Below are 27,135 nucleotides of genomic sequence, written 5' to 3'. Positions count from 1 at the left end.
AGATCCCACATCCCAAAGAGTGTTTAGGTTAGTCTAAAGAGTCTTATCCCTGTTTCCCTGACTGCTGTACACTTGTTTACGAGTGTAGCCTACTCGAATCATTAAAAAAAAAAAAAAAAAAAAACACAAACATCGTGAATGATGATAGCTGACAATGCGCCCGACACTATTTCTCATGTGTGCGTCGGTGCCACGCCCACAGCGCGCAGGAGCTAGCACTGTCATGTGTTGAAGTGAGTGAGTGTAAACATTCTCTGGTAGGACAATATTGAAAGAGGAAGTCGTTTTGTGAAAATATGCGGAGGGGTCACTTTCTGTTGAAGTATAGCCTTAACAAAACAGAAATAGTGCTAATGGGTGAAAATCACTGTGGACGTTGCGGACGCTGATCTTATGATGATGAACATGGACCTTGCCAGTCCTGACGGTAAAGTTGAGTTTTGCTGAAATAATAACAAATAACCTACCTACTACAGGCAGGCAGGGCGCCTGCAGGAATGAATAGGCTAGGCCTAGCTATGTTCTGCACACCCACCTGAAATAACTCCTCGTCCAGCTTCGCCGCCTCCATCGTTTCTTTTTCGTTGTTTACAAAAATCTATGATGGCCTTGAAGTGTTGAGTCAGTGTATTCGTTTTGTGTGCTAATAACCAGCAAAGAAAGCCGCCTACAACTTCTGTAATTGCTGCGTGCATGCGCTATTAGCCTATTGTCTTTTCTGCTCAAAGTCATGAGATGCCATAAGTTGATTTTTGGTAACGTTAGGTTAAACATGAAAATAACCCCACATCAACACTATACCCTTCACCGTATCAAGAGATTGGCATGGTTTTATTTCAGTTAGCCTATTAGCTGCCAATCTCTTGGTATGGTGAAGGGTATAGTGTTGATGTGGGGTTATTTTAATTCCAAAGGGCAAGGGGACTTTATCAGGGAGCATAGTGTCCTGGAAACATGAAATAACTGGCATTTCAAAAAAAATAAAAAAAAAAAATAAAGAACTGCTAGCCTCCATGGGAATTTTAACACATACTGGCCGGGTTTCCCAAAATTGTTAAGAAGCTCTTAAGTGCTAAGAACTTCTTAGGAGCGTTGTAAGAATGTTCTAAGAACGCTCCTAAGAAGTTCCTAGGACTTAAGAGCTTCTTAACGATTTGGGAAACCCGGCCACTGTAGGTTAATATACTGTAGGCGTTCCAATACTTATGACCCCTGTATTTTAAGGAAAACATTTATTTATGTACAATAAATTATTCATTCACAAAGAAAATGTATGTATGAGGTTGAATATTTCCTTTTTTTAATTTAAGGCATTACGATCAATTTCCAAAAGATGATTTTATATTGTCAACTTTAGCATGTGTTCCAATACTTTTGGAGGGCACTGTATATTTGTACATGCTCTTATATGCTGCCAATTTATGGTAGGCCAATTTGGTGTGAATACACACACGGGAAATTCACTCTCCTTGTTGAGCAGCTTGACTCACAGTGCGTAGTACGTTTGTGCACCTGCAGGAGCACGAGAACTTTGCTTGATGACAGACAGTAATTTGCCTGCCAAGCAAGTTAGGGCCCTGTGTCTTTGGAACAGCAGTGTAAAAGGCATGGCACATGACTACGTTATGTTTATGATAGCTGAACTTGTAAACACCAGCACAATGAAATGTGTGGAATTGTGGTCTAATTCTATCATAGGTATTTAGCAAGAGCAGTCTGCGACTGTAGACCTTGATTACCCGATTGTAAAGCGGGCAGCGGCGCTGCTCCCTGCAGGTCAATGCAGGTCACTTTATTTGAACTGGCACTGAACAAAGGAAAGCTATTTAGAGGGAGAGCAATAACTCCAGAATTCTGGCCGTTGTAAAGTGTTTTGTGCTGAGTTATAGATTACATCATACACTATATTTCCAAAAGTATTGAGTCACCTTCCTTGACGCCATATGAACTTAAGTAACATCCCATTCTTAATCCATGATATTGGTCCACGCTTTGCAGCTATAACAGTTTCAACTCTTCTGGGAAGGCTTTCCACAAGGTTTAGGAGTGTCTTTATGGGAATGTATGGACTCTTCCAAATCACAAATGAACGTGAATTTGTGAGGAGCCGGATGGTTTTAGGTCTCATCAACACCCCCTCATCAATAAATGCTTTATTATTTTCCAAAAGGCACACCTGGATCATTGGTCTGATTGGTTGAAGGACTATCCAAAAGCGTACAGAATCATTTGAGCTATGCACATTGATCAAGCCTCTTGTGCAGTAGAAATAAAGCACAGACTCCCCAGACTAATGTTCAATCTTAAAAGATTGAGCTTAGTATGGTGATAGCAGATGCAGTGGTGTTAAAAGCCTTCATGGCCCCTGGCTGTTTTTTTGTTTGTTTATTTGTTTGTTTTGTCCCTCCACAGATGTGAGCTGCAACAGCATTAGAAAGCACAGAATCCCCATCTCCGCAGATGAGAGTGTGGTGAAGAGGAGGAGGCACTCTGGTGAGTTCAGGTCATGCCGAAACCCGGCGAGTAGATCTCCGTCTCTCGAGGTCACCAAGTACTGTTGGTATGAAAAAACAATTGGTTCTACCTAGCTCAAGACGGTTGAAAAAGCAGGTTCTTAAGGATCTTTGGTTCTATCTAGCTCAAGTTGCTACAGCCAGCAGCTGAAGCAGCCAGGCAGCCATAGTGCTACATTCTGCTGGCTGTAGCAACTCAAGCTATAGGGAAAAAGTATTGTTTCTTTTTTTCACACCGACAGTGCTCGAGAAGCAGAGATCTGCTGCATCATTGGAGTCCACTATCTATCAGTAGGCCCACTATTGAACACCGTGCTGACTTACTTACAGTATAATGTATTTATTTATATGTCATTTGCTAATGATGTCACATAATGTTGCTGATTCTAGCCCGGCTTGACATCTGAAGATATTTATAGGCAAATGTGTGATGAGTACTTATGTGATTTGATTTGATTAATCAAACATTACAAAGTGTATGATTATGTTTATATGGGTCACATGTTAGAAACCAATGACATGCTATTACACATTTATTTATACACAAACACATACGTATACCGGTATATATATTTTTATTATTATTATTATTATTATTATTATTCTTGCGAAATAATACTTACAGTAATTGCTTTACTGTGTGTGTGTGGGTGTATGGGTGTGTGCATGTGTGCATGTGTAGATCAGAGCACATTAGTTCTTGAGTATAAGAACTCAGTCCGTCTCAAGTATGAAACGGTGCGGGAGCACGACTCCCTCTCTGGAGAAGAGGTGCTGCTGGTGGATCGCTACTCTCAGCTGCTGATCGTTCAGAAGCACAGAGACCAGCACGAGAGAGAGGAAGAGATGCGCTCCAAGGGACCAGTCTTCCAGCAGGTCCTCCAGGCCCGGGCCAGTGAGCGCTACAGGCAGACCAGGGTGGACCAGCTGTTCAGCTCAGATTACCCTGGTGATGCCCCGAGCACCGTTATTCTCCAGGGCCACTCGGGTCACGGAAAGTCCTTCACCGTGCAGAAGATCATGTACGACTGGGCAACTGACAGCCTCTTCCAGGATTACGTCCTTGTTCTCCACGTGTGCTGCAAAGAGCTGAACTCAGAAGATGAGAAGAGTGCAATTGATCTTCTGAGTCTTACTGAGGAGTTTGCCCCGATGGTGTCACAGATCCTCCTGCAATCACCAGAGAAGGTGCTTCTACTCATAGATGGATTTGATGAACTCGGACTGCCACTAGATGGAGCGAAAGCTCCAGTTCCTACTGATCTGTTCAGTGAGGCGCCTGTGAAGGACATTGTGAGTGCTCTGTTGTCAAGGAGCGTCCTTTCTGACTGCTCCCTGCTGGTCACCACCAGGTCCACTGCCTCGAACAGGCTGAGCAAGGTGCTTAAACAGCCTCAGCGATTCGCCGAGATTCTGGGCTTCTCCGAGAGTGGCGTGAGGGACTACTTCCACAGGTTCTTCAGAGACGAGCAGATGGCAGAGAAAGTGCACGCGTCCGTCAGGTCCAACGAAACTCTCTACAACGCCTGCTTCATCCCCCTCATCTGCGGGATCGTGTGCTCCGTTTTCAAAGACCAGTTTAAAGCTGGAGCAGACGTGGCCAAAGGGCTGGAGACCACCACCTCCATATTTGTGCACTTTGTGTCCACTCTGCTGGAGCACCACTGCCAGGGTTCTGAGGAGCCGGAGCCCACTCTCAGAGCTCTCGGGCAGCTGGCAGAGAGGGGAACGCAGGACAAGCAGGTCCTGTTTGATGAGCGAAGCGTCCACGCAGCCGTTCCGGATCCTTCCACGATGCCATTCCTGTGCAAGTTCCTCAGGCCGGCGAAGGCGCGTCTTCAGAGTCTGTACGGCTTCATGCACCTGAGCTTTCAGGAGTTCTTCTGCGCTCTCTTCTGCGTCTTGCAGTTCCCCGAGGAGCCACAGAAACTCCACGAGATGCTGCCCGTCCACGCCGACGACGAGGGAGACGTCGTCAAGTCTCACCTGCAGCCTGTCATCCAGTTTCTTTTCGGACTGTCCAACGGCAACGTGAGGAGGTCTCTCACGGGCTCTGTGGGCTCGGCCGCAGCCTTGATCCGGCCTCGGCTGGAGAATTGGATGCGCAGAGCCTTCCGATACAGGAAGGAGTTCAAACCGGACCGACATGTCCTGTTCGTCCTCCACTGCCTCTATGAGCTCCACGAGGAGCCGTTTGTGAGAGAGATCGTGGAGATGTGGCAGAAGGTGCACGTTGGCTTTGTGCCCATGAGCAGGACAGACTGCTGGGTGCTGCTCTTCTGTCTGCAGTGCTGCCCGACCATCAGGAGCTTGAGCCTCCTGAGCTGTAATCTGACCTCGGAGAACATGCGGATGCTGCTGCCAGCTCTCCACAGATGTGAGGAGCTCGGGTGAGCACTTGTGCAACAATTTGATTATAATCTTTACTCATGTTGAACTTTTAAAGGTTCAAGTTTTAAAGGCAGTTAAATTATACAGACAGTCATACAATCCTGTTTCCAAAATAAAACAAAAATAAAAGCAATTAGATACTAACTAGACAGTATAAAAACAATACAATGTGTATGAGTATGCCATGAATGGTTAAAGAAAACAAACAAAACAATTACAGTAGGTATATTAAATCCATTACAATTGTAAAAATCAATACTTTTTAATTAAGCGGAAATAAGATCCAACATTGCACACTGTGCCTAAAAGGTTCTTGTTAGAATGGTGTAGTATTCTTAGTGTAAATGACCAGATGGCATTGCTGATGATGCGTTTACTTTTGGTTAAGATTGGACTTGGAGGACCTGTCTGACAATGACATTGGTGACCTGATCATGGCCATTGGAGAAGGAAAAACCTTAAATAAACTGGGGTAACAGACAATCTGCTTTACACATGACACTGTGTGTGTGTGGGGGGGGGGGGGGGGTGTGTGTGCAAGTGTGTTACTCTCTTGTGTGGTGAAGTATGTAACATTGTGAGTGATTATCTTTACATAATGAGCCCATAAGGATTGAGAGGATCAACAATGTGTAACAGAATTCCCTGGATAACTAATTCTGCATGGGAAATTATTGTTTAAATTAACTCATAAGGCATATATGTATATAGATGTACCTGATAATGTGCCCATGCAAGCTCGATGTGTCATTTGTGTCCCTGATGCAGGGTGTTCAACAGCAGTCTGTCAGACGAGAGTGTGCAGCAGCTCTGTGGCGCTCTCTGCAGGCAGAAGCATGTGGGCTCTGTGCAGCTCTCAGTGAAGACCATCACAGCCAACACTGCAGCCGCGCTCTTACACTCCCTGCACAGATCACACATTCAGCGCCTGATGTGAGCTCTATCTGGGTTAAGATTATGGAACACTATAGAATTAGAATTAGAACAGAGTACCGGTAGATATGGTAACATAAGGATTTCTGTGCTCACCATGTGTCAACTGTGGTACTGACTGAACAGTTAATCTCAGATATGAGTTTAAATTTTACATTCATCCATTTAGTAGACACTAACAAAGCCACTTCAGGCATAGTTGCAGGGCAGCCATTAATCCCCTGTGTGATTTCTGTGACAGTGTTGATGTAACGAAGGAGTCAGACAGCGATGAGAAGAGTCTCTGTCTTTGTCTGTCTGCTGAGAATTACACCAAACGCCTTCAGTGAGTTTGACTTCTTTCTCATTACTGTAAAGAGGAACTCCAGCCATTTTCAACGTATTGCCCTGTTGTTCGAGGTCACCAAGTACTGTCAGGAATTAAATCTGTACAGTATATAGCCCAAGTTATCTTTGTAGTAGCTAGCGCAGCCAGGCAGTTATAAAACTATGCAATGGGGACACATTTAGACTGTGTTTGTGCAGCCAGGATGCTATAAAACTATGCTATTGGGACATGGGATGCTTTGGGATTGAGGGTGTTTTCACACTTGGTCCCTTTTAGTTCTAAACAAACTGAACATACCAACGGAACTGAGATTACCTCGGTAGGTAGTCTCGGCATGGTTCGGCTAGGTCGTAAGCGAGACCCAAATGAGTGGCAGTCTATGGGGCTTATTTATCATCAAAAAAGAACTACAGATACAATAAGGGTTTTCCATTGAAAGTGACACAAATAGATACCTCCTTTCAGTATTAGAGAGTGGGCCATTGGCCAACTGGTCTGAATGAATGAATTATCACATCACTTTCAGCACCAGTACTGTATGTGCTCGCAGAAATGTTGATGACGTAAGCAGTAAAAGGGTCAATTACTCGTTCTAAAGAACGCATGACTGGGAAATTCAACCAAGCAGTATATCATACTGAGTTAAACATGGATAATGGTGTCTCGTAAGGATCCTGTTCATGTTGCCCAGCACTTGTAAAGGATATGTTTCCCTATCGGCAGAACTCAGTGACGGTGACCTTGAACAACAGAGCCCAATGTTGAAAATAGTCAGAGTTCTCTGATCAGCAGAGTTACTGTAGCTCTTGGTGAGCATGTCTCATCTAACTATCAACCACTTTGTTGCTGTTGCAGGTTACACCGTAGCGAGGACACTGAGGCATGCGGGTATGTGAGATTTCAGTGATTCCCCAGATAGCATAAAATACACTGAGACAGAACTGGGCCACACCTACATCCAGCGGATCTACTTAATGGACCTGATCCGACATCCAAACGCGAATCAATCCAAAATTGTCCTGGATACGATGGACGGATCTAGCATTCATATGCAGAGGGTTTTCCGGATCTGTTGATCATAAGCAGTAGGCTAGACCTTTGAAGTTCACCTACAAAAAGCTACCATCTTTGCCCATGTAAGGAGATCCAGTATCTTGAGAATTTTCCTATGATAAAATAACATGGGGATTCTGAATTATCGCACCAGTAATGCAGACGTTTTGCTCTACACACTTTTGTCCTATGCCTTTGAATGGATACTGCGATCTTTGGTGCGTTAAGAAAGCATGCTTTGATTTTTGCTACCCCAGAGCTAACTTACAATGCAACTTGCCATAGGTAGTTAGTTACAGTAGCTTCAGTTAACACCCGATCTCCCTATATGGGCAAAGATGTCAGGTTTGGTTCTTTTTTGTAGGCGAACTTCAGAGATCTATTCACCTTATTCTGTGCCACAACACAGGGGTCTTCATTTTTCCCCATTTTGTGATTGAACTTCTGGCTGAGCTAGCCTGACGAGCCAGACCCATCAAGATGTAGGGTCTGGGAACTCACTGCAGTCAATCGGAGGGGTGGGATAAACAGTTCAAAACAGTTTCAAATTCCCTCTCCGCAATAGGATAACGCTAAACGAATCATCTTCTAGTTTTCAAGTAGCAGGATGTGTAACCTTCCCTCTCCACGCAATAGGATAACGCCAAACTAATCATCTTCTTGTTTTCAAATAGAAGGATGCGTTACTGTCGCAACTTCTGGTCGCATGTCAGATGTCAGTCACCATTATGTTAAGCCCGCCCACCGACTTTATACACGCTGTGATTGGCTCGCTAGATTATCCAGTTCTCACCTCCTAAACTCTATGGATCGTGTCTAGACTGCCCCGCCACCAGCCAAATTACATTTGCTGCCGCTAGGGGCGTCTAGATTTCTAGGCTATGGCTGAGCAGTATATCCGTAGCGATACATTGAGATAGCATAGCAATTACATTCCCGTCAGCTACAGACAGATCAAAAGAAAATTGCTATCTGGGTCTCTATTGAAAATCTTTCTTCTGATCTTTCTTCTTCTCTTTGCAGCTCAGTGCAGTCAGCACAGATGGATACAGAAAGGTAGCATATACTGTAGCCTACTCACTACCATTAATAAATCATGACTGCACACATCATTTAAATCAGCAAATCCACAGTGTTGGCTTTAAACGTCTATGGCATTCTCTGCTGTATGTGTTTCAGGACCTTGGAGCTGTCTTATGAATACACTGTGTATGTATTTTATTGACACACATATGCAGTATGTACTTTATGTACAGTATGTACAGTATGCATATAGACATGTATGTATGTAGGTAGGTATGTATGTAATTTATGTATTTATGTATGTATCTGTGCACACTATCGGTTAAAAGTTTGGGGTCACTTAGAAATTCCCCTTCCACTTCATTATAGACAGATACCTGAGATCAGTGGCATTGTTTTCTCATCAGGGGAGTAGTTTTCCAATTACATGATGTGCTTAGATACAGTATAACGAAAGGGTTCTTGACTGATGCAGAAATAAATGGCTGGCATTTAATGCAATATCTATATTGCCCATTATTAGCAACCATTCATCCAATGTTCCAAAGGCACATTCTGATTTCTAATCTGTGGAATGGAAATGTCTAGTGACTCCAAACTTTGACCGGTAGTGTACATGTGGATGTACTCATTCAGTATTTGTACTGCAGCGTGACTCTTAGCCACCATCGCCGCTACAAACATTTGGGCGTTAAAGACCTGCACACCTACGAGCCGCCGAATCAACCAGCCGTGTCAGAGCTCTCCGTCTTCCTGTCCCACTCCCCAGAGACACACACCAGCCAGTGGACACAGTTCCTGCTCCACTTCCATGCGCTGAGAGGGCTCAATGAAGGGTACGTCTCACCATTACCAAGTTTGTTTGTTTGTTTTTTATTTAGATCCCATTAGCTTTTGCAAAGCAGCAGCTATTCTTCCTGGGGACTATCATCAATATGACAAATATGATATTGAAAAACATAGATGACAATGGACATGACATACTGTACATCACATGAATACATAACATAAGAGAACACACAGACAATACATAGTTACATTTCACATTAAACATGTGAGCATGTCTTGGTGCTGTGCAAGATGTGCCTTTAGTGTTACGTTATTTGTGTATCTCTGCTGCGAGGTCTAATATCTGCCGAAAGGTTCTCTATAAGCAGAGCAAAACGTTGGTTTCTCTTTCATATATTTGTGCCATTTCTTGTATGTCTGAATGTGCATATGGGGGTTCACATATCAGGGACACATGCTTTGAGGAGCATTTGGATGGTCTTATGGGCTCACTGCACTCATTGACGGGTTTGGCAGAAGTGGAACTGGTGGTCAACTCAGTGACCGTAAGCTTGACTGCAAAAATCATCTCCCTCATCCATGCCTGCCTTACTCTCCAAGAAATCAAGTAAGGACCTTTAGTGTGTGTGTTGAACTTACTCTGAATCTCTGCCATTTCATGATTTGTAGTTCTGAAACCCAGAGGGTACAGTGCCCTCCAAAAGTATTGGAACACATGCTTAAAGTTAAATAGAAAATCATCTTTTGGAAATTGATCTTAATGCCTTAAATGAAAACATGAGGAAATATTCAACCTTTAAGGACATACATTTTCTTTGTGAATGAATAATGTATTGTAAATGAATAAATGTTTTCCTTAAAATACAGGGGTATTGGAACGCCCATGTTAAATTCCCATAGAGGATTTTTATTTTTATTTTTAAAGGCCAGTTATTTCTAGCCTCGCGAGCCATCCACGTACTTCCGGCCAAGGATTGCCTCCACTACGAGTCTGGCCGTGCTCCTCTGTGGAGCATTCTGCTCGGTAGAATTGTAACAGAACGCCCCCCCTCCAGAAAGCAGCCAATAAACGAAGAGACGGGTTGGTGGGGGCGAAAGGGGGAGGGCGCTCGTGACGATGACGTTAAACGCCTGCGCTATGTTGTTATGAGTAGCTATCGCCGATTGGGTGAGAGCTGTCCAATCAATTCAAACCAGAACTGGGCGTTACTTCCCGCTTCCTGCAAGCGCTTCAGAGCAAAGAAATGCCAGACCATAATACGAAATGAAATGGTAGTATTATGGGATGGTTAGGACCAGGCTAAGTTATTTCATGGATCCAGGACACTATGCACCCTGATAAAGTCCCCTTGGCCCTTGGAATTAAAATAACCCCACATCAACACTATACCCATCACCATACTAAGAGATTGGCATGCTTTTATGTCAGATATTAGCTGTTAGCTAATTAGCTGGTTTGAATTGCATTGAGCTCAATGAGAATGCTAATATCTGAGATAAAAGCATGCCAATCTCTTAGTATGGTGAAGGGTATAGCGTTGATGTGGGGTTATTTTAATTCCAAAGGCCAAGGGGACTTTATCAGGGTGCATAGTGCCCTGGATCCATGAAATAACTGGCCTTTAAAAATAAAAGTAAAAAGATGGTGCTATTGAGCGAAGGCACGCACACACATATCCATAGATTCACATGCACACACACACACACACACACACACACACACACACGTATGCGCACATACACACACGCATCCACACACACAGTCTTATACACAAAAGCAAACAAGCACATGCACACACTCATTTATATACACATGATATGCACATACATTGCACAAATAATAGTTACTGGAAAAGTTGGCCAGCGTCAATTTATTTTTGTGGAGAGAATGTGCAGAACTGAGCGGCTAGTTTGTTTGTGTATTCCCCTCATTCCTCTGTCCTTTGTCGGTTCGTCTCTTTGTTTGCGCTGCTCATCTGTAGGTAATACTGCCTTCATGCCATTCGTAAACGCGAAGGACCCGTCTTTAAATGTCCTGACCACTGAAAAAAGTGTGTTCATGAAATCAGTTCAGAAAATGAATACAGGAAACACATAAATACGTTATTAGAACTGCTTACTGTGGTTAAGCAAGAAGGAAAGTGTGTCAGGGGTTTCTATCTGTGTTGTTAATTTAGTGACAAATTACCTTGCTTATTTGTAACAACAGTGAAATTCACCTCTTGTGTTGTTGCAAGGGAGGCTTTCGTGGTTGGAGAATATGATAGTGATGTCAAGTCGTACACCTTGGAGAAAAAGCTTCCGCACGAGTCTCCAGCACAAAAAATCCAACCCGACTTTGCGTTCAAGTCATTTTTCAGCTATCAGAGATCAGAATTTCCAAAGAACCGATGTGGCATGAAGGCACTATAACTCTGTACATTTTGTAAGTCATTAAACATGTTTGTCCGCTGACAACAGTGTTGCACGTGGGTCATATTGAGAAACCTGACACACCATTAGTGATAAATAGAAAGTAAACTTTTGGGGAAGATGAACACAACATAGTTCATGTTTTATAGGGTGAAGGCAGGCTGGCGCTTTGGCCCAGGGTTCATAGCCGACGGCTTGTTACTGGAGGAGGGAGTTCAGCTGCTGCGAGAGGCTCACCTGAGGCCTGACTGTAAACTCACACTTCAAGGGTCTGTAACCTTCAGTTTCTTTCTTCAATTACCCCTCCACAACAGATGTGATTGGACGCTTAGTAATACTACTGTAGCTAAATACTAAATGCCTCATCTCATATTGTATTCCACAATGCAAACTCAGACCATATTGCATTGCGTTTCCATGGCAGAAGTTACAAAGGTAGTAGTTCTGCTGGCCATTTTGATCCCGCTACTCCAGACACAGGCGCTAAGGGAGAACTGTTTAACAGTGAGAATTGGGGAAGATAACAGTTATGACGTGTGTGTGTGTGTGTGTGTGAGTGAATGTGTGTGTGTGTGTGTGTGTGTGTGTGTGTGTGTGTGTGTGTGTGTGTGTGTGTGTGTGTGTGTGTGTGTGTGTGTGTGTGTGTGTGTGTGTGTGTGTGTGTGTGTGTGTGTGAGTGAATGTGTGTGTTTCTTATGGTTGCTTGTCTTTTCTACAGGAAGAGATGCACCAAGCCCTTTGAGAAGTGCGGGTCCAGCGAGGATAGGAGACTGAGCTGCAACCGTCAGGTGGAGGTGGTGGTGTGGGGGGAGCTGATGGAGGAGCACAGCAGCGAGTGGGACAGTCTGAGTGAGGGGGACTGGGGGGAGGAAGAGGAGCAGGAAGATGATGATGATGATGATGATGAAGATGATGATGATGATGGGGAACAGAGGGGAAAAGAGCAGGAGAAAGATGATGGGGGGCAGGGGGAGGAAGAGCAAGAGGTAGATGACGGGGGACAGAGGGAGGGAGAGCAGGAGGACATTAATGGGTCTGGAGACATGGAGACGGCAGGGAGTGAAACATGAAGTGCCTAAAGAAGCCCATTTGGGTCCAGAACCAAGGAAATAGACCCTAAGGATCTCATGCAGGTGAGCGCATATCTGAGCACAAAAGGTTAACGCACGGGTGGATTCGCACTTAGGAGACGTGTTGATGTTCCGAGCAAAACTGATGCTGTTACTTTGGCTTAAAGTTGGAAAGAAATCCATCATGTCAGGTGGGAGACATCTGTTGATTTCACATGGAATGACCCACCAACTCAACTAGTAAATAACAGTAGCACCCATGGATTTTAGCCTCCTGGTAAGGCAAGGCATGTTTACTTACTGTACATAGTTTTTCTTTCTTCGGGAAGTTGATTCCAGTTTGACCACATAGCTACTATTTATTTCACCATGTTCCATTTTAACAGTGGATTTTACAAATAAGTGCTTCATCAGTGATCTGAACGGCCTTGAGGGTGTGTTAGAACAAGTAGCCAACCCATTTTGTGATTTAAAAACTAGAAGTAGGGCTTTAATCAATTCTATAGCTCACAGGAAGAAAGTGTAGGAACTGGGATGATTCTGTATGTTCTGTTCATTTAGTTATTGTCAGAACTCTGGCTGCAGCGTTTTGGATCATCTGGAGCCAGCCAGTGGTCTTTTTTGGAAGGCCTGTAAGAAGACCATTGCAGTAATCAACTTTTCTACAAATGAATGCATGCACAGGTTTCTCTAAAATTTAAATCACCATCATTGAATATTTTTTACAGTATCTTTAGCCTTTAGACCTTTTTTTCTATCAAGGAGAGTGGCAACCTCTCACCCTTTAAGCAAACATAATTACTAGTTTTGTCCTTGTTTAATTGGAGTACGTTCTGGGACTGGGACATCCAGTTGTTGAGCTGTTCAATACATTGACAAAGAGAATCAATGGGAGAATGGTCTTAGGGTGAGATGGCTAAGTCAATTTGGGTGTCATCAGCATAGCTATGACATCTGGTGGTTCTTGATAATCTGTCCAAGTGGGAACATAAATTGAATAAAAGAGGAGTCTCTGCATAGGTTCACAAGTTTATTGTGTCCAATTCAAGAAATTGCATGATGTAAATACAGTACTCAGAGGCTAACTCTTCCTTTCCTTGTGCCTTCAGGCCTAACATTATTGATTACCTACTGGTCATATACAGTACACTATATTGCCAAAAGTATTTGGTCAACTGCCTTGACCCCCATATGAACTTCAGTCACATCCTATTCTTAATCCATAGGGCTTAATATGACATTGGTCCACTCTTTGCAGCTAGAACAGCTTCAACTCTTCTGGGAAGGATTTCCACAAGGTTTAGGAGTGTATTTATGGGCATTTATGACCATTCTTTCAGAAGTGCATTTGTGAAGTCACACACTGATGTTGGACGAGGAGACTGGCTCTCAGTCTCTGCTTTAGTTCATCCCAGAGCGGTAGATAAAACAGAGTGGCAACACTCCCATAGACCTCCATAGGAAAAAATGTCAGCGCTTTTTCCAGGCTATTTCCTCGTGGAACTATTTACAGCCAATCTTTTGGTCAGTAGTCAATGAGTTAATTGATTACACCTTCCAGCATCCAGAAGTACATCCCACCCTCCTGCGATTCAACCATTCACCACAGGTTTTTTGGAACTTTTGATCGTGTGGCGGCAACATCAAAGTGTGTCGCAACTCTCTCTTTCTATGGCTCTGGTTCATCCTAAAGGTGCTCTATAGGGTTGAGGTCAGGATTCTAATCTGTGCAGGCCAGTCAAGTTCATCCAGACCAAACTCTGTCATCCATGTCTGTATGGACCTTGCTTGGTACACTGGTACACAGTCATGTTGGAACAGGAAGTGGCCATCCCCAAACTGTTCCCACAAAGTTGGGAGCATGGAATTGTCCAAAATCTCTTGGTTAATGCCGAAGCAGGATATCAGTGAAAAAGGGTGCTCCCCAAAGCCCAAGATGAGGTTCTTTAATGGTTCTCTAATGGTTTGTTCATCCAAACACTAAGATATTAAGTTTACTACTTTATGAGTAAAGCCACAAGAAAGTGTTGATTGTAGCCTGGGTGTTCCCATGCTGCTTTGCGCGCAATTTAATTCACACTACAAAGGCAGCCTGGAAACTATCACCCTAATTTTTGCCTGAGATAGGGGACCAATCACAGAACAGGGGGGGAAGCAAGACGATAGTGAACTATGCACAGACACATTTGATAGACATCCGTGGCGGCGAATGAACGGATCTGGGCATTTTTTCAAATACGAGAAAATTAACGTTTGGTTCGGTTTGGTTTGGTTCGGTTCGCGTCAGCCAGGCTAGAAATGTTAGACACTGGAATAATAATCATAATTTGAAAAGACCTAGTGAAAAGAAACAGTTTCAATATTACTCATTTCAAAAGAAACCAACATTATTAGTGGCTACTAAAATGTTTGAGTTGATCTGGGCAACTGGGCACTAATACAGTAGATTTCAGATGTATAAGATGTAGACAGTGTAGGATCACCCCACCACTTACTTTCGTCTGTCTGTAATATATGAAACTGGCGCAGATACCATGTTTGCATAAACATGCATCCATAAAATGTTAATGGCCGTTAGCTTCCTCATTTTCAAGATAAGTGAAACGGACCCTAAATTACCTCGGTGGTGTAAGTGACCAGTTTTTAGACTTCATCATACTGTACGCTCAGCTTTGATAAACAAGCCTAACTGGATTTAGTGCTGAATCACAACAATTAAGGAAGCATTTTAAGAGACTTGCCCGCTTCAGAGTCAATGATTACGTAATTAGCTTTACTCCTGTGTTTTAGTTTGCTGACGTTCCAGACAGAAAAGTCAGTCTCTTTTTATTTGACTGCAGCGAACCTGAATAGTGTCTGAATAGTTACATTTTTGTTACATTTTGTTACATTTACCTCAGTAGTCATCATACCCGTGTCTTCTGTACTCCTGAGGCAATTGGATGAAATAGAACATGCTGAAAAAACTGCTTATCTTATAAAATCTAACCAAGTGTTTTATCCTATATCAAGATAAAAAAAAACTAGTTGGTATTGTTTTCAGTACAAAAAGACTCATCAACAGTAGCCTAGTGCCTTCTTGTGAAATCATTTGACTTAATTTAAGAGAGGTTTGGCAGGCTTATTGTAAGACAATTCGTCCTGAAAACAAGCAAATTTATCTGCCAGTGCGTAAAGTTGCCTTGATAATAAACCTTAATATGACATATATGCGCTCGGCACAAATGGGGGGCGTTGATCACTGTTATTCATCACAACGTTTAAGCCTCTGACAACAGAATCAGAGAATCTAGAATCTAGGTTGTCATACATTTGAACCTAAACTATTCAGATCACCACCACGTGGCCATACCATGCCTCCGGAATCCTGACGTTGATACGGATCACTCCCTAAATCGTTTCTTCCTAGGGTCATTTCTGACCGTCCCTGAAAATTTCATCGAAGTCCATCCATTACTTTTTGAGTTATTAAAAAAATTATATCTTGCTAACAAACAGACAGACAGCCAGACAAGACTAACCCTGATGAAAACATAACCTCCTTGGCGGAAGTAATAACACTTGGATTGAACTCTTAGATTTCATTTTTTTTGCAGTGCATGCTTTACTCAAAATTACACTGAAGCAGGATAAGTCCACACATCATAAAAGTCATAAAGAGATAGTGAAAAGAAAGCAGGCACACAGAACAGACCGTGACAAGCAGGCTCAAGGAAAAATCCAACAGAAAACACTACAAACAGCTGAGAGGCAGGGAACACTGTTCTGGGGAAACCCCAAACCACAGAGTACACATGACAGGGCAGTAAATGAGCAGCTAGAAGGCATAAGGTGCCTCTCATTCAGTGTTTATACGTCCTCCCTCGCTCCTCAGGCCTCGATCCTCACTGATCTACATAAAGAACTAGAAAAGCACTCAGAGAGCGCAGACCTCCGCCGGTATTGTTCTAGGTTGTCATACATTTGAACCTAAACTATTCCGATCGCCACCACGTGGCCATACCATGCCATTACACCACTAAGCGAAACACATAAACGGCTCCGGAATCCCGACAGTGTTACGGATCACTCCCAAAATGTAATAGTTTCTTCCTTGGGTCATGTCTGACCTTCCCTGAAAAATTCATCGAAATCCATCCATTACTTTTTGAGTTATCTTGCTAACAAACAGACAGACAGACAGACAGACGCTGTCCCCGATGAAAACATAATGTCCTTGGCGGAGGTAATGATGGGGCGGCAACAATGGGATAGTCTATCCCTTCTTCTATCTTTCTTTATGTAGATCAGTGAGGATCGAGGCCCGAGGAGCGAGGGAGGACGTATAAATGCTAAATGAGAGGCACCCATAGAGTCACTCAGACAAACCACTTGTGCTTGTTCTCAATGAGAAAAGTTCTAGAATGCAATGTTTAAATACACAAATAAATGGGCATACAATACAGAGAGACAGATTGGAAGCTGGGATTGGCTGGAGGAACAGTTAATATCAAAATATAATAATGAATTGACAGCAACAACTTTATGGTACAACCCCTCTAAAATTAGATTGAAAAACCCAGTGTTAACGTTTTCATGTGAGATAGTGACCATCCTACATAAGCGTCTATCTTTTAATGGATACACATTACCTTCATGTCCACTGTGGCATAACCCCTTGTTTAAAGCCGGTGGTGAAACACTTAGAGACAGAATGTGGCAACAAAATAACGTAAACCATGTGGGACAAATTATAGACAATGGGACAATTATATCCTTCAATCATTTAAAAACACAGTTTGGTTTGACCGATTTAAATTTTTTAACATACAATCGAGTTTACTCTATTATGAAATCATTGTTGTCCAAGGGTATACAGCTGGGGATGCACAGAGACTTGGAGAACAAACTAATAGCAGCCATAAAAAGAAAAGGCACTGTGTCTACTATGTATAAATTACTGTCTGCAATGAACCCATGTACAAACTTACAAACTAAATGTCAATGGGAACGTGGCATGGGTTTGCCTATCTCCGAATCACAATGGAATGCAGCACTTAGAAACAGTACAACCATTTCAAAATGTGTAAGGTATAAAATGATCCAGTTTAAAATAATTCATAGGGCATACATGACCCCAGAAATAATGAGTAAAATTGATCCCTTGGTGTCAAATACGTGCTGGCATGGTTGTGGTTCGGTGGGAACACTAGTGCATATGCTATGGAATTGTCCTGCTGTCAAACAATTTTGGAAAGATATTGTCAGTGATTTAACATCTATACTCAATACAGAGATTACACTCTGTCCAATTGTGTGCTTATTTGGAGTCAATATTGATGGTATACAGTCCAGGAGTATACAGAACATTTTTGCACTTGCTTTCTTGGTGGCAAAAAGGACTATACTTCTTAATTGGAAGGAACGCAAAAACAACTGCTTCAGTATAGAACTCTGGCGAAATGACTTTATGGACATCCTTGCTATGGAACAGGCTGCCTTGACTCTCAACCCACTAGAGAGGCCTAGTGCTCTGCAAAGCCCCTTGGACTATATGAGAACTTTAATGTATACATAATGTGTATTTAACTGCAGCTAACTTTCCCTCCCCTTGTCTTTGTTTTGTATTTTGTCTCTGTTTTGTACTTTCTTGTTGTCTTTGTCCTTGTCTTGTATTGTCATTGTGAAAAAGCAATAAAATCTAAATATAAAAAAAAAAAAAAAAAATACACAAATAAATGTTAACCCTAACCGTTAATTGGTCACAGAAGATTGTTACGCATAACCTCTATTTGAGGTCAGGAAATTCAGTCTGGACTTGTTTAGAAGCCATGTTCGTGTGAAGGCTGGTGCACAAATCAAATCATTTGGACAGGCTTTATATGACTATGTACAGATGAGCAACTGTGCCTCACGTCACCCGAGTGCCCAAAAAAGTCTGTGGCTAGAGAAGCTAGACGTTTAGATTCTGCACATTTGTTGGACAAGATATTGACAGTGCAATGACTTTACAAACTAACAGAAAACAGAGATTAGGGCATTTGTCAAAAAAAAAAATTTTGGCTGTTATCCCTACATTGCTCTGATTTATTAGGTCTATACAATTGTGTGCAGAGGCCTTTTCTTCCTGTTTCATTTTAAACACACTCCATTATCATGTCCCAAGTGCTTATGAGGCATGTTGAGTCTGGCAGCAGTTCCAGAATCGAATTCTGAATAGAATTTAGTCTGGCTACATAAGGCTATGTCGTTATCTAATGCAATATCTGAACATCTGTTCATCCCTTTTCCCAGTGTGTTAGGTCTGACTGAGGAGGTGATTGCAGATTACTGCTCCCTATATGTCTAACAAAGTGATCTCTGACGAACATATCACAAGTGACATTACCAGCAGTGGTGAAAAGTCCGGCCACACTGCCACATTTTTGTTCCAACTGTCCACTTAATCAGCTGATTCTAATTAATAACATTTTTAAGCCAGGTAGATCAGCTAATTAGTGAAATTACATGTGGTGTTATGCCTTTTTCTTTCTGAAGCTGGACTTCTCAATATCTGATTCCACCCATTTCCGCTACAAATCGCACACCCAGCTGGGCCATTCTGGTGGAGGTCTGGGCGAGTCATCACTGGTGAAGCTTGTGCTGCCTGACTATTGCCCAGTGATCGGGGCTCTATGCCCTCGGGGCAGGACATGATTTCACCTGCATGCCACCCTATGATGCCATCAGTGTAATACACCTCTGCAGTAAGAAAGGTTCACCCTCTAGCTACCTTAGCGTCTCTGCAAAGGTTATCAACTGCAGTGCCCCCAGGATATTAGATGTATTCATCTTGCAACCCATCACTTTTCAGGCTAAAAGCCTATGTTTAAGCTTTAAAGGGGAACTATGCTGTTTAGCTTAATTTACTTTTACTTAATAGTTTCATAGTCATGAGACACTTATGAGTTTTTTTCTGGGGTGATTTTCTGGTGGCCCTCTCGCTTCGCCCTGGCGTCTGTGAGCAAAAAAAACACCCTTGCAACTTTGGGCCGGCGGGCCTCTGGCAACCTAACAATCATGCTCACAATGTAACAAATTGCCTTTACTGCACTACACACATACGCCAGGCACCAGCTACAAGGTAGCGAATCGCACATTTTTCCAGTTAGCCTATTAGCCTGTTTGATTTGCATTGAGCTCAATGAGCATCAAACAGGCCAATAGGCTAACTGGAAAAATCACCATGCCAATGGTGAAGGGTATGTGATGATGTGGGGCTATTTTAATTCCAAAGACCAAGGGAACTTTATCAGGATGCATAATATCCTGTATCCATGAAATAGCTGGCCTTAAAAATAAAAAAAACATATAAAGGATTTAAGGAAGAACATTTATTCATTTACGATACATTCTTCAATCACAAAGAAAATTGGTGTCCTTACGGTTTGATTTTTACTGATTAAGGCATTAAGATCAATTCTCACATGATGATTTTATATTCCCCTTTTTAGCCAACTTTAGCATGGTATCAAATACATGTGCTCCCCACTGAAGCTGTAGGTATAGTATAGCATAGTTTGCCTTTATGCAGGGAACGCCTGACAAATAAGTACACGACTCATCCAGCAATAATACAACCTATTTTATGACTAGGCTTTGTCAATGTGGCTAACATCGTTTTGGTCTAGTGGTTATCTAAGAACAGGTTGCATAAGGGGCAAGACATTTTAATGACCTGAAAACAATAACAGAAAAGAGCATCTTGAAAGAAACAGATACAGATTAAATGGCATGCATCTTGAATTCAATCCAGGCATTGGATACATGATGACATCAGGGCTAATTTTCAAGTTGGTTACAAATTTCCTCACTTGTAGCACCAGTGACAATTACAGTTCATATATTCATAAGCTATAATAGAATATGCTTTAAAATAAAATGCAATTCTTCAGTTCAGAGACAAAAAGCAATACATCATAGCATTACGATACAGTATTTGTGTAAAAACGTGTACAGCATGCGTGGTCCGACAGGTCCAGATTTTTGCGCCGCTGACAACACAACCCAGGGAATCCGTAGAAGTCACAGCACCACTGAAAGTTCAAATGGACAGCTCTATTTAGTTAATTTCGTACCAGCTGATCCCCAACCCTATAACTCTATTGAAATAACAAAAATTGGCTTGCAGTTAAGCTTACGTTTTTAAAAGACAAATTTGCTTAACTTAATAAATTAAGTCAAATAATTTCTCAAGAAACCACAAGGTAATTCCCTTTACACTGAAATCAACATTGGTTTGCCTTGCCGTACAAATGCACTGTAAATATTTTTTTTCTGTGAACCGAACGCCGAGTCATTCATTATCCCTTACTTACTACCAACCACAGCCGGTTACATGCTGCCACTCAGACATGCCACCACTACGACATGCTTCCATTTAGACATGCCTCTATTTCGACATGCTGCTATTTAGACATGCTGCCAATCCGACACATTTTAGTACCCCCATTCCGACAATTTACAAATCCTATTTTTTTCCAAGACAATTTAACGGACCCTATGAGCCCGACGGACGCAAAGTGCGTCAAAAAACACACCCATTTTTCTCTGTACATTGCTCCGCGATTATTAGTCATAGCGAGATGAGACCTATATTGCATGAAAGAGCAGAACCGGGGCTTTAACGAGACTAGACAGTGTCTGTACGATCAAGTATGAAAATAAAATAAAATCATGAATTTAAATCAAAGTATAGGCCTATCATATTTACAGTCTATATTGCTCCACGCAGCCACTGCTCTCGCTTGGATTACTCCGGGACCAGGCATCGCAGGCAACAGACACGCATATCAAATGAAAGAGGAGAAACAGAGCTTTCCATTGATACCAAACACATCGATCCTTTTGTGTTATAAAGACAGACGAAGTGACAAACAAATAAGAATGTCATATAGCTTCGGCTACCGCTACTTTCGTTTGATTTAGGCTACTCGTGAAACCATGGTAAAAAATATATGGCTTGCATGTCAGATAAAAGAGGAGAGCTAGAGCTATCCACAGATGCCAAATACAACCTTCTAGGTCATAAAACAGACGAAGTGACAGGAAAATAATAACTGTAACATTAATAGCCTATTAATTACCTCATGTCGGAATGGCACGTTGTTTGAAAAAAAAAGTTAAATACCGCCACTGCGACCATGAAAAAAAAATATGTCGGAGTGGTGGGACTTTTTCCCATAAGGAGACATGCCTCCACTACGACAATTGGACGTCAATGTCGGAGTGCTGGTATGTCGGAATGAACGGCGGATACCCCACAGCCACAAGAAGAGCACTCTTGTCGTGGTGACATTCAGCTTTTACCAGGACAATGAACATATAATGCCTGAACAAGAGTCAAATTTTGAGGCACTTGCTGATATACACAGTAGAAGGGTCTCGTCTCCGCTCTGTTTCCCTGTCTGAACCTTGATCTTATATTCCATCCTGTCTCCTGTGTCGTGTGTTTACTCCCCCCGTCTTGTGCCATGTGCTCGTTTGTTCATGTGCTCCCTGTTCTGTGTTTTCTGTGTTTCCGCCCCTCCGCCGATTTGAATTCAGTTCATTGTCACCACCCGTGTCTTGTCACCCAGTGTATTTAAGCCCTCATTTTCCCTCTGTGCTTTGTCAGTCTTTCATTCATGTTTTCTGTGACAGCGCTGTTGTGTTGCCCTTGTATCCTGTTTGTACTGTAAGTAAAACTTATTTTGATTCCAAGTTTCCTGGTGTTGTCGTGCATTTGGGTCCTCCTCCTTAAGAATATGTGACAGGTTGATTGTCTCAACAAGATATTTGTAATGATAATGCTGCTATGAAATTATTATCATTTTTAGGGCCCGAGCACCGAGGTGCGGCCACTGAAAGTGGCTGCACCGGAGGTGCAAGGCCCTATTGTTTTTGCTCAGATTATTATTATTAGGGCCCGAGCACCGAGGTGCGGCCACTGAAAGTGGCTGCACCGGAGGTGCAAGGCCCTATTGTTTTTGCTCAGATTATTAGGGCCCGAGCACCGAGGTGCGGCCACTGAAAGTGGCTGCACCGTAGGTGCAAGGCCCTATTGTTTTCGCTCAGATTATTAGGGCCCGAGCACCGAGGTGCGGCCACTGAAAGTGGCTGCACCGTAGGTGCAAGGCCCTATTGTTTCTGCTCAGATTATTATTATTAGGGCCCGAGCACCGAGGTGCGGCCACTGAAAGTGGCTGCACCGTAGGTGCAAGGCCCTATTGTTTTTGCTCAGATTATTCTTCTTATTATTATTATAGTATAATTATCTTACCAGTAACATTTTTCACCAACTTGGCATGCTCTAAAACTCTTGCAATTTAGCTGGCATATGGGTAGTTGACATCTGGCCAAGAAAAAGTGTTTTTTTTGGAAAACATAATTTTTAAAGAAAAAATACAAATATTTATGTAGTATGGAAACTGTAGTTTCTGAAAATAATAGTGGTCACTCATTTCGTCAATGACCTCACCTATTTTTTCCACGTTTACACTCATCTGCACTGTGAATGTGTCCTATGGTGTGACATTCAAAAAGTACTAAGAAATGATATTGAATAACATTAAAAAATACATGAAACAGAATTGTTCACATTATTAAATCATTCTTTTCTTAAAATTATATTTATTTCACATAAAAGTTCTAATTACAATCATTTTCACCACGAATAGATGAACTTGATTGACTTTTTCCTATGAATGTCGATACATTTTTTTCCGCCAACCTTACAAAACTGTTTGAAATTGTACCTATCTAAGAGGAGCCATTATTGGAGCTCCCCTCATGCCAAACCTGGCTTTTTTTAAAGTACGTTTTGAAATTAAGGATGTTTTTCTGTTGTTTTATGTTTGTCACACTATAGGACAAAATGTCACACTGAAGGACAAAGATAGCTATTGCATGAAGTGAGTCAGAATATATGTAGTGTTTATTGTAACAGTGATAAAGGAGGACATTTGTTGGATAAGTGTTGCTTTTTCCAGGCTATTTTTTTTTATGATAACCCATTGTCAGTCAATAGTAATAGTACTTAACTGTGTTGAACTAATTTGTCGACTATGAAACCACGGTGAAGTTTCACTTTGTCTATGAGTTCAAATAATAGGTGAGTGCAGATGCATGTAGGCTAAACTCTGCTAGTCACAAGTAAAGCAAGGTTTAGTGGAATCCCTGTTCCATATAGTCTTGTGTGCATGCAGATTCCTTCAAATGTGCTGTGTGAAGTTGCATTGTTTGCTGTTGAAGGAAATTATAGATATTATTCTCATTGTTTTAAAGGATGTTACGCCCAAAACACACCCATGACTGATTAAGAGACATAAGAACAACCCTTTTGTGTCCAGCACCTGACAAAATCACACCATTAAATTAGTGAATGTGGACTGCCATGCCTTTAATGTCTATAAACGTTGTGCTTCTGACCATCCGTTTTTGATCGCCAAAAGAGGGACCATAATCCTCAATAGGGAAATTCCATTTTAAAACATTGCGTTACATTCATGAAGTACACTCTATCTAAAACATCCCTACTGAAAAATAGCAAGAAACCATGTTGATGTTGGTAGCTGGTTTTAGCTGTTTTTTGCTGGTTTTCCTCCAGCTATTGCTGGTCTTTGCTGGTATAACTGGTTAGGCCACCAGGTGGACATGCTGGCGTGACCATCTAAGGAAGCTGGTCATGCTGGTGTGACCAGCCTGTCGTGTGGGATACCGCTGGTGTGAGATGGTCATGCTGGTGACCAGCCTGCCAAGCTTTACATTGTAGGTGTAAGATGGCCATACTGGTTTGCTATGACCAACATAAGCTGGCATGACCAGTAAAAACCAGTAATGTAGACCAGCAACACCAACTAAAATGACCAGCGTGAGATGGTACGACAAGCAAAACCAGCAGAATTACCATCGTAAGCTGCAGGTATGTTTTTGCATGACTTTTGCTGGTCTATAGCTGGTTAACCATCATAGGGTGGCCAAACAAGCTGGTTAACAAGCTGGTCAACCAGCAAACCACCCTAAGCTGGTCAGGCTGTTTTTTCAGCTGTTAGAGCAGTTTTTAATCATACTTGACACAATTATCTACAATGACATTCTATTCGTTGGTGGCAACACTGGAAGTTCCAGGGCAGGTTGGGCCACAGGTCCTGCAGGGAGGTTCTTTCTGTTATAAAAAAAAAAGTTTTAGATTTATGTACTTTATATTATAGTTGCTTTAGTAACACTTCAGAACATTGTATGTCGTCTCTAAAACAGCAATAAATATTTGAATTTAAGTCATTATAAGTGTCACACCAAAGGACATTTCCTGTCACACCAAAGGACATTTAAGCTGTTGTGGCAGTTAATGACCATGCTAATACTAACTGAGCTGTCATTAGCAACTGACATCATGCACTTGCATAATATTACATAGTCCTGCTGTTAAAAATACAAATTTTAATACAAAAATGGCATTTAGGGGTGTCACACCAAAGGACAAAAAAACTTAACTACTTCAGTGGTCTGAAAACATAGTTGAATATCTGAGCAACTCTGAGAGAAATTCTCACCATGTTCACTGCTCCAGGGCTTCATTGGGGTCTTCAGTCACATGACCTTGAATGGGGTCTTTCAACTAAATGTATTTGTCCATGATTTTGGCCAACTTAACATCAGGTTATTGCATAACACCAAAGGACATTTTTTTCTGTGACGAACTTTACGGAGCTCCTACCATTTTAGAAATGTATGTATGGGAAAAGTGATTGCCACTTAGTAAAATAGACACTTGCACAATTATGCCAGGAGCGTTCATTAAAAATTTGAAACATTATTTCCTCTATTTATAAAAGTTAATATTTATATAATTATGTTGTCTACCATCACACCATAGGACAATTGTAAGGTTTGGCTCAAAGTTCTGAAAAAGCGATAAATAACTCAGGTATTAAAACAACAAATTCATGTAAAGCAAGAAAATGTTTAACCTTTTACAGTATTTTAAAATGTGAAAATGTGAAATTAATTGTGTTTTATCTTCTGTGACGGTGAAAAAGCCATGTCATGTCATCTACCCATATGTAGAATTGCATTTGATACTCAGACACAGAGCTGTGGCCTAGGGTGTGGCTCAGGGACTCTATAGCGCCACCTAGCGCGCCGTCTACTGTGGTTGACACATACATTCACGGAAATGAACCAAATTTGGTGGACATGTGTGTTGTATTATTCTGAACAAGTTTTACATTCAAACTATATAGTGAATCTTAGAAGAATTTGAGTTATGATTATGATTATGATTTTTGCACATCACGTATTTTGAAATACTTCTCCTAGACGGTTTATCGAAATCATGTCATATAAGCACTAAAATGATCTTGAGGGGTTGCCCGAGAGGAATTGCGACCAGATTTTTGAATTTTTGAAGTATATTGAAATGGCGAAGGTTTGAATTATGGCGTTTTATTAAGAAACAGGAAGTTGGTGTTATAGGCAGAAAAAAGGTTAGGAATTGTATGTAATTTGGCAGCTACATGTGGAATTGCTTCTGCTAGTCAGAGACAGGGCTCTGGCCTAAGGTGTGGCTTTGGGACTCTATAGCGCCACCTAGCAGCACGTTATCTGTTGTGGTTGACACAAACATTCACGAAAATGAACCAAATTTGGTGGACTTGTGTGTTATTGCTGTGGCTAGTCAGAGACAGAGCTTTGGCCTAGGGTGTGGCATAGGGACTCTATAGCGCCACCTAGCAGCACGTAATCTGTTGTGGTTGACACAAACATTCACGAAAATGAACCAAATTTGGTGGGCATGTGTGTTATTGCTATTGCTAGTCAGAGACAGAGCTCTAGCCAAGGGTGTGGCTTAGGGAATCTATAGCGCCACCTAGCAGCACGTTATCTGTTGTGGTTGACACAAACATTCACGAAAATGAACCAAATTTGGTGGGCTTGTGTGTTATTGCTATTGCTAGTCAGAGACAGAGCTCTAGCCAAGGGTGTGGCTTAGGGACTCTATAACGCCACCTAGCATATAGGCTGTTGTAGTTGTCACATACATTCACGAAAATTAATCAAATGTGGTGGGCTTGTGTGTTATTGCTACCACTAGTCAGAGACAGAGCTCTGGCCTAGAGTGTGGCTTAGGACTCTAGAGCGCCACCTAGCGCATTGTCTGTTGTGGTTGACACATACATTCACGAAAATGAACCAAATTTGGTGGGCATGTGTGTTATTGCTATAGCTATTCAGAGACAGCGCTCTGGCCAAGGTTGTCTTAGGGACTGTATAGCTCCACCTAGTGCATTGTCTGTTGTGGTTGACACACGCATTCACGAAAATGAACCAAATTTGGTGGGCTTGTGCGTTATTGCTATCGATAGTCAGAGATAGAGCTCTGGCCTAGGGTGTGGCTTAGGGACTCTATAGCGCTACCTAGCATGTTGTCTGTTGTGGCTGACACATACATTCAGGAAACTTGACCGAATTTGGTGGGCTTCTGTGTTGCTCATGCACATGCCCACCAACACGCACCTGTTGCTTTGTTAGATTTCGAAATCTCACAGGTCTCCGCACCGCAGGTGCTCGGGCCCGCCATCGCCGCTTGCGGCTATATTTATTATTATTATTCTTTTTCCGTCTT

At 42.1% G+C, this 27,135-nt stretch overlaps 1 protein-coding gene across 1 annotated transcript; it reads left to right on the top strand.

The window, feature by feature from the left end:
- Window positions 1–295: 295 nt before the first annotated feature.
- LOC134075280 (NACHT, LRR and PYD domains-containing protein 1 homolog) lies at window positions 296–19,187 on the top strand. Its single transcript, XM_062530848.1, has 15 exons — window positions 296–427; window positions 2,413–2,493; window positions 3,196–4,903; window positions 5,293–5,376; window positions 5,673–5,837; window positions 6,079–6,162; window positions 7,021–7,053; window positions 8,242–8,274; window positions 8,398–8,427; window positions 8,892–9,077; window positions 9,479–9,637; window positions 11,592–11,711; window positions 12,161–12,331; window positions 12,542–12,575; window positions 19,029–19,187. Exons 1-15 carry the CDS (start codon window positions 394–396, stop codon window positions 19,185–19,187), a joined length of 3,081 nt encoding a protein of 1,026 aa, XP_062386832.1. The 5' UTR covers window positions 296–393.
- Window positions 19,188–27,135: the final 7,948 nt, after the last annotated feature.

This window comes from Sardina pilchardus, chromosome 2 (assembly GCF_963854185.1).
Source record: "Sardina pilchardus chromosome 2, fSarPil1.1, whole genome shotgun sequence".
Classification (NCBI taxonomy): Eukaryota; Metazoa; Chordata; class Actinopteri; order Clupeiformes; family Clupeidae; genus Sardina; species Sardina pilchardus.
The sequence above is the reverse complement of the archived record's forward strand: the minus strand, read 5'-3'. Positions and strand labels throughout refer to the sequence as shown.

What these genes read in the sequence shown, in the direction of transcription:
- LOC134075280 (XM_062530848.1), top strand. Translation starts at nt 394, where the DNA reads ATGATGATGAACATGGACCTTGCCAGTCCTGACG. An exon ending in CACAGATGTGAGGAGCTCGG is followed by an intron (nt 4,904 to 5,292) that starts GTGAGCACTTGT and finishes CTTTTGGTTAAG; the next exon opens with ATTGGACTTGGAGGACCTGT. An exon ending in GAAGAGGAGCAGGAAGATGA is followed by an intron (nt 12,332 to 12,541) that starts TGATGATGATGA and finishes ATTTGGGTCCAG; the next exon opens with AACCAAGGAAATAGACCCTA.